Genomic DNA, 15,918 nt, shown 5'->3' with positions numbered 1-15,918 from the left:
GATCGAGTTGGCCAAGTCCAAAGGGACATAGGTGCCAGACTGGGTCTGCGGCAGGTGGTGAGGGAACCAAGAAGAGGGAAAAACTGACTTGACCTTGTCCTCACCAATCTACCTGCCACAGAAGCACCTGTCCATGACAGTATTGCTGGAGTGTCCACCACCCAGTCCTTCTGGAGATGAAGTCCCATCTTCACATTGCGGGTACCCACCATCGTGTTGTGCGGCCCTACCACTGTCATAAATGGAATAGATTTCAAACAGATATGGCAACTCAAAACTGGGGATCCATGAGGCGTTGTGGGCCATCAGCAGCAGCAGAATTGTATTCAACAACAATCTGTAACCTCAAGGCCCAAAATACCCCAATGACTCAGAATCTCTACCATTACCAAAAAGCTGGGAGACCAACCCTGGTTCAATGAAGAGTGCGGGAGGGCATGCCAGGAGCAGAACCAGACATACCTAAAAATGAGGTGTCAGCCTGGTGAAGCTACAACACAGGAGTACTTGCATGCAAAACTGCGGAAGCAGCATACAATAGAAAGGGCTGAGCAATCCCACAACCAACGGATCCAGTCATGAATGGTGGGTGACAATTAAACAAGTAACAGGAGGAGGAGGCCCCACAAATATCCTCATCCTCAATGATGGGGGAGCCCAGCATATCAGTGCAAAAGAAAAGGCTGAAGCATTTGCACCCATCTTCAGCCAGAAGTGCCGAGTGGATGATCCATCTCGGCCTCCTCCTGCGGTCCCCAGCATCACAGATGCCAGTCTTCAACAAATCTGATTCATTCCATGTGATATCAAGAAACAGCTGAAAGCACAGGATACTTGTGCTTTCAGAACTGGCCGCACCCCTTAACCAAGTTGTTCCAGTATAACTAAAACACTTGCAAGTTCTCCCTGTGTCTGCGTGGGTTTCCTCCGGGTGCTCCGGTTTCCTCCCACATGCCAAAGACTTGCAGGTTGATTGGTAAATTGGCCATTATAAATTGCTCCTAGTATAGGTAGGTGGTAGGGAAATATAGGGACAGGTGGGGATGTGGTAGGAATATGGAATTAGTGTAGGATTAGTATAAATGGGTGGTTGATGGTCGGCACAGACTCAGTGGGCCGAAGGGCCTGTTTCAGTGCTGTATCTCTAAACTAAACTAAACTAAAACTAAACTAAACTGGCATCTACCAAACCATGTGGAAAATGGCCCAGATATGTCCTGTGCACAAAAAGCAGGGCGAATGGCAGACTGGTTAGAAAAATGAAAGCCCATGGGATACAGGGGAATGTGGCAGATTTGCAAATGAAAAGCTGTTTCCAGTGACGTTCTACAGGGCTCAGTATTGGGTCCCTGGCTGTTTCTGGTATATATTAATGATTTGGACTTAAATGTGGGAGGCATGATTGGGAAATTTGCTGATGACACAAAAATTGACCCTGTAGTTGATAGTGAAGAGGATGGCTGTAGACTCCAGAAAGATATCAATGGTGCAGTTGAGTGGGTGGAAATGTGGCAAATAGAATTCAATCCGGAGAAGTGTGAGGTAATGCATTTGGGGAGGGCAAACAAAACGAGGGAATACACAATAAACGTGAGTATATTGAGAGGGGTAGAAGAAGTGAGAGACCTTGGAGTGCAAGTTCACAGGTCCCTGAAGGTGGCAGAACAGGTAGATAGAGTGGTGAAGAAGGCATATGGAATGCTTTCCTTTATTGGCCAAGGTATAGAATACAAAAGCAGGTATGTAATGCTGGAACTGTATAAAACGCTGGTTAGGCCACAGCTGGAGTATTGCGTACAGCTCTGGTCACTGCATTACAGGAAAGACATATTTGCTCTGGAGAGAGTACAGAGAAGGTTTACAAGAATGTTGCCAGGATTTGAAAGTTGCAGCTATGGAGGAAAGATTGGATAGACTACAGTTGTTTTCCTTAGAACAGAGGAGGCTGAGGGGTGACTTAATTGATGTATACAAAGTTATGAGAGGCCTAGTTAGAGTAGACAGGAAGGACCTGTTTCCGCTAGCAAAGAGTTCAATTATCGGCGGCACAGATTTAAGGTGATTGGTAGAAGGATTATAAGGGACATGAGGTGAAGGGCCTATTCACCTTAGCAGAGAGGTCAGTGTCAAGGGGGCATACATTTAAAGTGATTGGTAAAAAAATTAGAGTGGAGATGAGGAAAAACCTTTTTCAGCCAGAGGGTGGTGGGGTTCTGTAACTCACTGCCTGAAAGGGAAGTTGAGGCAGAAACCCTCAACTCATTCAAAAGGAGTCTGGATATACACCTCAGGTGCTGTAATCCGCATGGCTACGGACCAAATGCTGGAAGGTGGGATTAGAACAGGTGGATCGTTTTTTGGCCAGCACTGACACAATGGGCCAAGTGGCCACTTTCTGTGCCTTAAATTTTCTGTGATTTCATGATACATTAAAGATTGGAAAAAATTCAAGATACACAATATAAATTAGGGAGACAAACAATAAGGCAAAAATGTCAGAAGATTCAAAGACGGTAAATGTCAAAAGGCTTAGGTAAACATCATACACGCTTTAGCCATTCTATCAACTCCAGGTGTGTAAAGTCCTCCTGGTACATCAGCATGAAATGAGCAGCCACTCAGTAGATATATACAGCCCTCTATTGCATTGCGCATTTTGTTTTTTTTTCATTCGTTCATGGGAAGGCCAGCATTTATTGCCCATGCCTAATTGCCCTTGAAGGTGGTTGTGAACTGTCTTCTTAAACGCTGAAGTCCTTCTGGTGTAGGTACACCCACAGTGCTGTTAGGGATGGGGGTTCCAGAATTTTGACTCAATGACAGTGAAGGAACGGCAATATATTTCTAAGTCAGGATGGTGTGTGGTTTGGAGGGAAACCAGCAGGTGGTGGTGGTGGCGTTCCCACGGGCATCGTTCTTCTAGGATGTAGAGGTCATGGGTTTGGAAGGTGTTGTTGAAGGAGCCTTGGTAAGTGCTGCAGTGCATCGTGTACACTGCTGCCACTGTGTAATTGTGATGGATGGAGAGATTGTTTCAGGTGGTGGATGGGTTGCCAATCAAGCAGGCTGCTTTGTCCTGAGTGTTGTTGGAGCCCGCACTCATCCAGCCAAGCGGGGAGTATTCTATCACTTTCCTGACTTGTGCCTTATAGATGGTGGACAGGCTTTGGGAAGTCAGGAGGTGAGTTACTTGCCACAGAATTCCCAGCGTCTATTCTGCTCTTGTCGCCAGAGTATTTATGTGGCTGGTCCAGTTAAGTTTCTGATCAATGGTGACTCCCCCAGGATGTTGATGGTGGGAGATTCAGTGATGGTAATGCCTTTGACTGACAAGGGGAGATGGTTAAATTCTTCCTTGTTGGAGATGGTCATTGCTTAGCACGAATGTTGCTTTCCACTTATCAGCCCAGACATGAATGTTGGTCTTGTTGCATATGGGCACGATCTACTTCAATATCTGAGAAGTTACAAATAGGATGAACGCTGTTCAATCATCAGCGAACATCCCCACTTCTGACCTTATGATGGAGGGAAAGTCATGGATGGAGCAGCTGAAAGATTGTTGGGTCTAGGACACTACCCTGAGGAACTCCAGCATTGAAGTCCCAGGACTGAGATAATTGCCTCCAGCAAGCACAATCATCTTCCTTGTGTTAGGTATGACTCCAACCAGAAGAGTTTTCATCCTGCTTCCTACTGGCTCCAGTTTTGCTAAGGCTCCTTGATACCACACTTTGTCTTGATGCCATGAGCAATCTCTCCCACCTCACCTCAGGCATTCAGCTCTTTTGTCCATGTTTGGAATAAGGCTGTAATGAGGTCTTAAGCCGAGTGGTCCTGGCAGAACCCAAACTGAGCATTAATGAGTAGGATATTGGTGAGTAAGTGCCACTTGATAGCACTGTCGACGACACCTTCCATCACTTTGCTGATGATCAAGAGTAGACTGATGGAGCGATAATTGACCAGATTGGATTTGTCCAGCTTTTTGTGGACAGGACATCCTGGGCAATTTTCCATATTGTCAGGTTGATGTCAGTGTTGCAGCTGTACTGGAACAGCTTGACTATGGGTGCGATGAGTTCTGGAGCACAAGTCTTCAGCACTACTATAATAAAAGCAAAATACTGTGGATGCTGGAAATCTGAAATAGAAACAGAAAGTGCTGGAAATACTCAGCAGGTCTGGCAGCATCTGTGGAAAGAGAAACAGAGTTAATGTTTCAGGTTTCTGACCTCTATTTCTCTTTCCACAGATGCTGCCAGACCTGCTGAGAGTTTCTAGCACTTTCTATTTTTCTTCAGCACTACTGCCAGGATGTTGACAGGGCCCGTAGCTTGTCTGTGTCCAGTGAGCTCAGCCATTTCTTGGTAGTGTGTGGTAAATCAAATTGGCTGAAGACTGCCAACTGTGATGCTGGGGACTTCAGGAGAAGGATCATCTGCTCAGTACTTCTGGCTGAAGCTGAATGTAAATGCATCAGCCTGGTCTGCTGCACTGATGTGCTGGGCTCCCCCATCATTGAGGGCGAAGATGTTTGTTGAACATCCTCCTTCAGCTGGTTGTTTAATTGTCCACCATCATTCACGACTGGGTGTGACAGGACTGCAGAGCTTAGATCTGATCCATTGGTTGTGGGATTGCTTAGCCCTGACTATTGCATGCTGCTTACGCTGTTTAGCATGTCTGTAGTCCTGTGTTGTAGCTTCACTAGGTTGGCGTCTCATTTTTAGGTATGCCTGGTGCCTCTCCTGGCATGCTTTCCTATACTTCTCATTGAACCAGGGTTGGACCTCCAACTTGATGGTAACGGTAGAGTGGGGCATATGCCAGGCCATGAGGTTACAGATTGTGGTTGAATACAATTCTGCTGCTGCTGATGGCCCACAGCGCCTCATGGATGCCCAGATTTGAGCTTCGATCTGTTCTGAATCTATCCCATTGAGCATGGCGGTAGTGCTACACAACACAATGCAGGGTGTCCTCAGTGTGAAGATGGCACTTCGACTCCACAAAGACTGTACGGTGGTCACTCCTACCAATACAGTCATGGACAGTTGTATCTGCGACAGGTAGATTGGGGAGGACGAGGTCAAGTAGGTTTTTCCCTTATGTTTGTTCTCTCAGCAAACGTAGTCTGGTAGATATGCCCTTCAGGACTCAACCAGCTCAGTCAGTAGTGGTGCTGCTGTGATATTCCTGGTGATGAACATTGAAGTCCGCCCGCCAGAGTACATTCTGCGCCCTTGTTACCGTCACTGCTCTTCCAAGTGGTGTTCAACATTGAGGAGCAATGAGTCATAGCTGAAGGAGAGTGATAAGTGGCAATAAGCAGGAGGTTGTGTTTGACCTGATGTCACGAGACTTCATACTACACACAGCGATGCTCCAGAGTGCCCAGGTTGTGGCCCTGTGCCACACAACTTACCATCTACATCTAAAACGGTTGCGGTTCCAATGAGAGATAGTGTGGCATATCTGAGGCTCTTTTATCAAGCTAGGTGTAGAGGAATGGCATGGTTACAGTGGAAGCTGCTTGCCTGCATTCTGTTTGGTATATCGAGGCAGTACCCACCATGAAGATGATTGGTCTTTGGCTGATGAGTCGGTGGTGGGAACCACCCACACATCATTGTAAAGTAGTAGTTGTGGCATTTCCTGGATTTTCTCAAGGAGAATAGTTGGAGCAATTTGAAGCCTGATGTTAGGAAGCCTTATATTTGACAGCACTGGTAGTCATTTGCTATTTGTTGGTCTCATAATCCCCATTATCATTCTCTTTGTTTTAAATGCACATAAACTAGTTCAAGGCTGTTGAAGCAAATACTATATATTAGTCAAGAGAAATGCATGTCTGTTTTGGAACAAGAGAGGATTGTAGGATATTGTAAAAAAAGAGGATAGCAGGATTGAAATTAATTTAAAGAAGGTGGGCTTATTGGTCAAAGTGCCCTTTATTTTTTTTTCAAAAAAAACTATCTTCCTATTAAACTATATAAAAGAGCTTATGATTTCCATTTGTTAATACGGGATGGTTTCTTACCTCAACAAGTTCATTACTCCAAATACTAGTATCCAACTTCAGACTACGAATTTTGGAAATATTTGATCCCAACGATCGATGCTGACCTGGTTTTATATAAACACAAAAATATATGTTGTAAATATTTGTTTGGATTGACAAAAACTGAAAAATCAATATATATCAATTTCTTAGTGTTAAATTTCAGTATTCATAATTAATGATGAAAACTCCTCAGTGTAGTTAAAATTGTTTCAAGTTAATAGAATGCATTTGCTTATGTAAAGGGGTGTATTTGATTTCAATTTCCATATGGTGTATGTTTCCTAAATTTCTTGTGCCAGCACAATTACCTATCAACTTCAAATTCAAAAAAAAAACTTACATTTTTGAACCTCCAATCATAAAATTCTAACCAATTTTGAAATATATAATGGATTTGTTTAGAAAGCACCAAATTGCTACTTCCATTAGTCACTAAATGTTCAAGGAATTTCTTTAAATATTTTTATTAGACTAAGAAATCAAAGTAGATTTTCCATCTTCATTTGAAAACCCACCCTAGGGTCCAGGATTGTGTGCTACATCATTCAGTTTGTGCAGGGGACAATAAAATAATTGGAGGCAAGTTAATGAATAAATGTGATATTTTTGTGTATATATATTTTTATATGTTTGCTATGTGCTAATTTTTTTTTTAAAAAGACATTTACATTGGGGTACAAAGTATTGGCACAATGGCTGTATCTCTGAGTTTTATGCTGCTAGGATCTGATTGTGTCATTGCTTTTGACAGAATATGATAAGAAAAACTGAAATTTGGGGAAAAGTTTTTATATATGATTGATAGAAGTGGGAAATAAATTAGGAAAGGATGAAAATACTAGCAACTGAAAAAGGGAATTAATTTGAAAGAACAAAATGTCCTGATGCTCGATGGTCACAATGTAGACAAAAAATTCAACAAACATGACCCACTTTCTGGGGTAGAGTTTCTGCTTTGGGTGCCCAAAATGCACTGGTCAGGTTCCAGTTCAAGTTTCCAATAAAGATCATCTGCATATCACAAACTTAAATCTTCCATGAACCAGCATAATTAAAAAATGTAAAAGAACATGATCAATAATTTTACTTTTCATTAAAAACTACTTCTTGATATATTTAAGGGTGATAACTTGGTCCAGTTTTATTAATGCAGCTGCAAATGGATTGATCATAAAAATAACAAGCACTTTTGATAAACATCCGGTGATTGAAAATCACTGAAAATGTCTTAAAAATCTATACTGAACCATTTCATAGTTTCATTTTTGCACACTAGTCAGTTCCTTAGTAATTTAAGTATTTTTTGATATGGAAAAACTTTAAAAACATGACAAAGAAAATCAGCATGACTAACTAGTGCAATCGGTTTTGTGGGCAGGGCCTGATCCTGTAAATTGAATCTTGAATCAGTGCAGAAGATTGCAGAAAAGGAGGAGGTAATTGGTTTTGGGCATAACTAACTTACATTTAACATTTCCCGACCTTTTGCACTGGTTCAGCCAATTCCACCTGGCTTGCGCTAATATTACTGGTGGAAACTCTACCTCTAGAAACATTATCCTAAAGCCAGGAATTTCCTGGGGGAGTTCCCTGGGTCAGCAGTCATCATTTTGTCCTGGACCCAGTTTGTGCTGCTCGTGCAGGATTCTGTTGATCTTCTGCCAAAGCTATGGCAATCCATTGCGAGAATGCACAAGAACATTCCTGACCAAAAATAGGGCTCTAGTTAATTCACGGCCACGGAACAAGAAATACTCTCAGGTTACTCAAAGAATGTGAAGTGGAGTACCTTTAACTGTACAACATAAGATAATTCTATGATTTGTGTTGTATCCCATTGTCCTCTTTCATTACCTGCACATCTTTTACAGATGACAACACCTAGATTGATGGATGCCCATTCAGGATCTGGTGCGCGGCAATCTGCACAGTTTCTGTTAGACTCATTAAACCAGATCTTCTCTGCCACTTCATAATCCGAGAGGCTTTCTGCTATTGATCCTTGCATAGCTTCAATCCATTCTTGTTTTTCTCGTTCAGATTCTGCTGTGAAGCTGAAACATTGATTTTTCCATTTCATTTTTAATTATCCAGTCTAATAGTACATATAAAGCCACATTAATTTAGCTGGATAAGAAACTGGAAAGAGCAGTACCTATTTTATAATGGCAATATCTTATAACCACCTTGTTACAGTAATGCAATGTATGTACCATTTATAACATATATATCCTATAAATATTTATAAAGCTCTGTAAACGTTTAAGTAAACTGGGAAGTCAAAAGGATTCCACTTGCTCTCCATTTTGTGGCACTTGTAGGAACTTAAAAAAAAGATACTGCCATCACTTATAATGCCATATAGAATAAAAGGTATAAGACTTCTTGAATAACCTTTGGGTGAAACCCTTCTGAGGGTTCTGGCATGCAACCAGTAATAGAATATCCCCAACAAGAACAAGAATCCATTGCAGAAATCTTTTAAAGGTGAATAAAACCTTTCCAACTTTTTTTTTTAAATTCTAGATTATACCAGCTCTTATATCTTGGAGTACTCTCATGGATGAGTCCCAACTCCCTACTCCTTTGAAATCATCTAACCTTGCCTAGGATCCTAGGTAAGGTTTTGGTAACAGCTGTTTGGTCATTGCTATCACATGCTGGACTACCATGTGCATCCACTGGACCTCACTTCAGTCTTTAAAAGCAGCAGCACATCACATCTGACCTCACCTTAGGTTTAAATATGAAACAAATTTGTTATAAAATAAAGCACATAATGTGACAGTGTTAGATATCTATATTTATATATTTGAATAGTATATTGCAGTAGAAGACATTTTACATAATTAAGCAAGCAAATTAATGAAGAGATCATGGCCCCAATATTGAGAGGGGTGGTTATGTAGGCGGGGGGTGGGGGCACGGAGGGTGGTGTGGAATTTTGGATGGGAAACCTGGATGTCCGGATTTTCCTGCATGCCTTGGAATTTTAACAGCATAGCATGGGTCTTTTCTCCTCAATAGGTTCCCCGCCCAGAAGGCAGCGTGATTGATAGGCTTGGCTTCCAGTCGGGCGAAGACGACTCCAGAGTGGGCCACAGGATAAGGTAGGTCTGATCTCCAATGCTTTGAGGGGGTGGGAGATCTGATGGGGGCTAGGAGGAAGCATTCCTGCTCCTCCTGGCCCACAAGCAGTGTTGTAAAAGCTTTTACCCTCTCCCCGAATTTGTCCTCAGCTCCCTTCAGGTGTTGGGTTTCCCAAGTTTTAGGAAACCCTGCCAGCCACTGTTAAAGCTGCAGAACAGGTTAAACTAGAGGTCAACAGCCTCAATTAAAATGTTTAAATTGCAAGCCTGCCTCTTGGGAGCAAATTGCCTGGTTACCCTTTCTCCCATCTTGCTTAAACTTGCAAGTGGGTGGGTGAGGTTGGGTTTGAGATTCTAAATTTTAACATCTGGCCCGATCCCAACCCACCCATTTTTGGGAGTTAAAAGCTCCCTCATGGATTTTAGCTCTTCACGCTGAACGACAACGGAATCAGCTGCCCATTTTCCACCCTACCCGATCTTCCTTTCCATTACAGGCAAAGCAAAGGAAAAGCAGGCAGAATGTACAATGAGATGCCAATCTGTGACCATCTGTTTGATACCCCTGCCAGTGTTATAAATTCCACCCCATAACTCCATTAACAGAGCTCGACCTCTAAATATATGCCGTAATTCAGCTTCTCAGGTTTTTGAATTGTCCAGCTCATAGGATTTTCCAACTGCCAACTATTGCCCAGAATCACTATCTTCACAGGAATTCATAGATCCTAAAAATTAGCTATTCAAATTCAAAATGGAACTGTCAGCCAAATAGAAACTGAACCAACCACAAAATCCGTATAGATTTGAAAATTCTGCACGAGACTCCTTCTCAAACCTACGACCAGACTACAACAATAAGCTTTATAACACTGCATCAGGATAGTTTTGATGTTAGACATTGGCTTTGCCTAAATATTTAATTAAACAGAATAGTTGAATTTTATAAGACAGTCATCAAACCAAAATCTAGGCCAAAATACATAATTTGTGTCACGAGTGCCCAACTCTCCCCTTACTGTCCACCCCCAGACCAATTCCATAAAAATAGCAGCTATACCCTGCTCATACACCTCAAAAAAAGCTTACCACATAATGGGGAACAAAATGTTCATGCTCAAAATGGTGGAACAAGGTGTTATAAAGCAAATAGAGTTGAAATCTCTTGCAATAGAATCAGAATAGGACATCAGATACCCAGACTTAAGTTACACTTAAGAGATTTAAAAGTTGGATCGCAGAAAAATAGGCATACATAACTAAGTCCCCTTATTCATGCAGCAGGAATGTCAACCCATGTTTTTATCAGTCTACTGCTGTGTCATTGAGATAAGTGAACTGACTTTTAATACAGTATTTGCAGGACTCTGGCACACCGTTATTGCTCTCCTGGATCCCGAACTATGAAAACGGCACGGATAAGAGGGCCTTTAATTGATTCCTTATCCTGGATGAATGAATCTCCTTCACATAAAAATATTTCCTTGTAAGCAAAGCAGGCTCATCATGGCAAGCACTCCACATGGACATAACTGGATCAATTTTAACTTTTGGACAGCTGACTAGTGGAGCACACTGGCCAGCCACCCAGTCCGCCATCTAAGAGGCCCCCTGTAATTTTGAGGGCCTGACCTCATTTAAGTTTGTCAGGTGAGCTGTGGGGAGCCAGCAGTTGTCCCATTATGCTACTTGCCAAATTGAAGCCTCAAGGTCAGGACAGGACAGCCACCAGCAAGATAAGTTACTAGGGGGCAGGGATGGATGGTTGGGGGCCCTGGGGCAGCAGCGGCCCAGATTATTTTTGCCAATCCAGGAGGATCACTCCTGTTCTTTAGGGGGCCACAAAAATAATTCAATATTTAATTTTGGCAAGTCTCTTCAGTTCCATTGCCCGTGGAATTTTTGACCCAAAATGACAGCCGAGATCCTATTTGGGCCATAGATACCTCATTTCTATAGTAAAAACAAAACATCAGAGATGACCATGACGTATGTATGACTCCAGCCCCACACTACACAGTTGACCCTTAATGCCCTCTGGGCAACTAGGGATGGGTGATAAATGCTCCTTTCATCACCATAGCCTACAAGAACAAATATTTTAAAAATGTGGCATCCTTTTTTTAAAAAGCCTGTAGTACTAATATCCTGGTTCTCTTCTGAGATTACACATATTTATATATTTATGTGAAATTTACATCCAGAAATTCAGTTCAGTTAACTGCATCAAGTGCATTGCAAATACTGGCAGAAGTCTGCAGTGAGGGAGCTTCATTCTTATTGCATGCATTATGGAGCCCAATAGAATTGCAGAACCTTAGTGAACAGCTTTCAAGGGTAGTTATTGTGAAGGAAGAACGTTTCCATAATCAACTTTGCCACAGAGCATGCTTATGTGTTAATTAAGCAGCCCCAAACTTTCCCGGTTTCTCTCTTCTCATGCTAGACCCTCACCTGCCAAGAATGAGGCATATTAATTTTGCCATATGGACATTAAATTTCATATGTTGTCGAAGTGAAGAAAAGACTTGTTAAAAAATCATCAGGCCCTTGGCTGGAAAAACATTTTTGCATACCAGCAGCCAGTGCTTGGAAGGACAAAGGGGCTCCAATTTAACCCACAATGGACTTTGAGCACTAGGTATTGCGTGTGAGAAGAGACATTCCAGGGTCGGCTAAGACCAGAGAATCCACAAACAGACGTTGCCACACCAGTTAGTCACATGACTAACCTGCTTAGCAACCTGGGTTTTTCTGAATTGTACAAACAGTTTGAACTCAGAATGTCTGTTTGCTCCTGGACTGAAAAGACCTCTCCTGGCTGGCTCGCCACAGCCCCTCCTGTCTGCTCCCATCTCTTTCTCATGGAACTCCAAATCCACGGAAGACACATGAACCCCAAGAGAGAAAAGTCTCCTACAGCGAACAAGGTTTAAGAAGAATACTGGGCCCCAACGAAAAGCAAGATCTATCTACAATCGAGGACTCGACAGTGAGCTTGAAGATCCGTAACAAAAACCCTCTTCAGAGATTGCCTCAAACTTTTCCACTTTATTTCTTCTGCACTGTTCTGTCTCTATCTGCATGTGCGTATCGTGTATGCATGCTAACATGGGTGTGTCGTGTATCCGTAGGCGTTAATCAAATTAGAGTTTAAGTTTAATAAAGTTCAACCTTTCTTCTTTAAACCTAAGAACACCCGTTTGGCTAGTTTCTTTGCCTTATAATTGGAAGTTAGTGAACAACGATTGACCAAGGGGGAGTAAAAAAAACGGTGTGTTTAAAATAAAACCCTGTTACAGTAAGACCGGGTGAAGGCTGAGAGGGAACCCTAGACCCCTTTCTCAGCGGGTCATAACACTCTTCTTTTATTAATTTTATTCCAATGGCCTAAGGTTGAGATCGTGATATTGTACAATTAATATACATTACTGACCATATTCCTGCTTCTTTTTAAAATCAGGAAATACACTGAGTTTTTATGTAATCTGTAAGGAATAGAAACAGTGGGCTGAATTTTGTTCAGCTCTTGATGTCAGGCTCTATGAACAGGGGGGCGGGGGACACAAGATCGCACTGGCAATGGCCCACCACGGAGCCTGACGCTGGGCTTGCCAGGCCCGATCTTCCCAGCGACGGCAAGGCTCCGTGGTAGTTCCCCCACTGCTCCATGATGGGACCCGACTTTAATATTTAAATAAACTCTATGCATACATTTAAATCCAATTCCCCGCGATCTTACCTTCAGTTCCGGATGTTCAGTGCAACGGGCAGCACTCACACACCTGCACTTTCCCGTCCAGAGAAAGCTGGTGCCACCGAAGTGAGGAAGGGGGTGGGGGGGGGGGGGGGGGGTGGGAGAAATTCAGAGCATTTTTAGTGTGGGGCGGGGAGGGGTGACATCTGCACTTTGTGCAGTTGGGGGTGAAGGGCTCAACTCTGCAATTTCAGTGTATTTTGAGGGGGGGGGGGGTGCAAACGGGCCAAACATTCATGTTTTAGTGTAGTTGGGGGGGAGGGGGGGGGAAAAGAGAGGGGGGAAAGCAGGGTCAACTGTCATCTGTCATCGAAGGCCTGGCAGTGCTTTAAAAATGGCGCAGAAACAGGCGGCATCATTGACAGCGTCGCTGAGGCCGCCCACGCCATGGGATTGGGGGTTGGCCGTCCTGAATAATATAATGAGCCACCGCGTGCTGTATCGCAGTGGCATGGCAGCACGCGGCCCGCCATGTTTTTCGACCGCCGCCACTTGCGGCGGCGGGAAAATAAAATCCAGCCCAGTGTGTTGCACAACAGACCTATATTTTTGATAAATGTAGAACTGTGCAGTGAATGAAATAAATTCTGTAATCTATATACCTGTTTAAAAAAATCTTGTTTAAATTATATAACAGCCAATTTTCTTAAGCAATCATTAGTTCTAGTCTCAATATATGTCAATAAAGGGAAAATATTTTTAAAATGCACTAACTAATTTTGCAAGAATGTTTAGCTTCATATAGTTTTCAAAATCACGCTTTGCTGCTGCACCCTAAGATGAAACAAGTAGGTTATTGACAATATCTAATTCTGGTTAACAGCTCTGGAAATTATAGGCAATTTCTATTAACTTTACAGAGCTGCACAATTATGGTTGCGTTACAATTGTCACTGAAACCTCAAAGCCCAGGATGGTCATTACTTTAAAAGCAAGCAGAGTACAAGTGTCATACAGCCTCTATATATTTACAAAAAGGTCAAACATTTTTATATACAGATTCTGGATTTTACTGCTTCAGGGTTCTTACCCATATTAGTCACAGTTCATTTTTTTCCTGAAATAATTATATTGCTCCTCTAACAGTTTTTGCTGTTCTTGTAATTTGATGGCTACTTCTGCCTGAGTAATAATGCAAAATGCAGCAGAAATTTAGGTAAATAAACATTGTGTGTTTTCAACTGCGTGAAACAATGTAGATAACAATCATTTGTGATATCAGAAAATTAAAATGCACAGTGCAATAGCATGGGACCAAAGGCATTAGCAAATGTTAATGGAATTGTATTGCTTGGTTGGGATATATATTTTTATTAACATATATTTTGGGATGAAATGCTGTGCTCATCAAAAAAGATGCTTGCACTTTGCACAGAATCCTGGTTTCATTTTGAGCACCCAGTATCAACACCATGCAGTCCCAGGTTAAGTATAGTTTATAACTAGATGTAAAGTTCTCCATCAGCCTTGGCTCAGGGGTTCAAGCCCAACTCCAAGTAACTGAATGCATAATCTTGGCTGATACTTCACTGCCAGCGGTTTTGTCCTTCAAGTGTGAAGGACAAAGATTCCATGGCACTATTCGAAGAGGTGTAGGCAAGTTCTCCCATTGCCCTGGCCAATATTTATCCCTCAACCAACAATGCTAGAACAGTTTATCGGATCATTTATCTCGTAGCTGTTTGCAGGACCTTAGCGTTTACATGCTGGCTGGCATACTTCTCTACAATACCACAGTGACTACACTTCAAAAAGTACTTCAGTGGCTGTGAATTGTTTAGGGGTGTCCCGAGGTCGGCACAACCTTGTATAAATGCAAATTCGTTCTTTTCTCTCCAACATGCACTATTAAGAGGTCTAAATGCCAATCTCAAAAAAATAGTGTGTCCCCTCAGCAGGATAGACTATTAACATTAGTTTCATTTGCCAACATAACAGAGAGAGATGAAATGTAAATCAACATCTGTGTAGCTTCAAAAGATTTTACCTGAAGTTTCGGAATGGAGTAGATAATTCAAAACCTTTACGATCAACATCTTTGACTGTTGCCACATTTGTGTTAACCATTGTAATACCAACTCCACCTTTAAAATCCTTTAAAATGAAAAAAAAACAGTAACAGTATTTCCTTTCAAATATAATCTGATAGTTATCTAACAGTTGTATATCTAATCAAGCACCCCAATGTTCTAAAGCACAAGTAAGTTCATCCTTTAAACACATGAATCTGTTGATTTTGTATAAGTTACACTGAGACATGACTGTCTTAGTGAACTTGCCAACGCTGCTTCCAAAACATAATACAATTTCTTAGGAAATAGTTGAAAGCCCATGTATTAGAACAACTACTTCCAGATACCATGCAGCTCACCAAGATTTAGCTATCTGGGGTTGCTTCATCACAAGCACCACTAACAGCAGCCATAAGTCCATGCCCAATTGTACTACCCTCCAGGAAAAGGCAATACAAAAGTGAGAGCAGGAGAGTGACACGGCATGTGTTCAAATGTTTTTTTTTTAAACACTCAATAATGAACAATGCATCAATTAAAAAAAGGCAATTTTCCTTATGCAGGTGGCCATTTAGGTTCATATTTGGGAGGAAGGAGACAAAATATACATAAAATGGGTTTGATCTGGTAGCCATTACTGAGATGTGGCAATTGGATTAAAAGATGTGACAGTAGCTAAGCAATGGCCAACATTTAAAGAAATAATTCATTTCAGAAACAAACTACTGTGGAACAGCATTAAATTCATTACTGCACTTAAACCACATGCGATAAAAAGCCATTGGCACTTTGTGTTGCTCATTATTCATTTCACTGAATCAATGTGGTGTCAGAAAAGTAACAAATGTGTTTAATGTTTTATACACTCAATCTATGGTTGAGTGTACAAAAATACAAAAAAAATATAAAAAGTACAAAAATACAAAAGAAATACAAAAGCGTGGACTCAATGGGCTGAATGGCCTTCTTCTGTGCCGTAAGTGACTCTATGAC

General features: G+C 41.9%; 1 protein-coding gene across 7 annotated transcripts in view; it reads right to left on the bottom strand.

Moving 5' to 3' along the window:
• Nucleotides 1-15,918, bottom strand: part of arap2 (ArfGAP with RhoGAP domain, ankyrin repeat and PH domain 2) — a 413,638-nt gene that overhangs the window by 206,863 nt on the left and 190,857 nt on the right. For all 7 annotated transcript variants that reach the window (XM_068036991.1, XM_068037024.1, XM_068037005.1 and 4 more), the window contains 3 exons: nt 14,901-15,007; nt 7,922-8,121; nt 6,044-6,129 (listed from right to left, as the gene is read on the bottom strand). In XM_068036991.1, the coding sequence (XP_067893092.1) occupies nt 6,044-6,129; nt 7,922-8,121; nt 14,901-15,007 (393 nt within the window). The remainder of the gene's footprint in view (nt 1-6,043; nt 6,130-7,921; nt 8,122-14,900; nt 15,008-15,918) is intronic.

The sequence above is a fragment of the Heterodontus francisci genome, chromosome 1 (assembly GCF_036365525.1).
Source record: "Heterodontus francisci isolate sHetFra1 chromosome 1, sHetFra1.hap1, whole genome shotgun sequence".
In the NCBI taxonomy this organism is placed as follows: Eukaryota; Metazoa; Chordata; class Chondrichthyes; order Heterodontiformes; family Heterodontidae; genus Heterodontus; species Heterodontus francisci.
The sequence above is the reverse complement of the archived record's forward strand: the minus strand, read 5'-3'. Positions and strand labels throughout refer to the sequence as shown.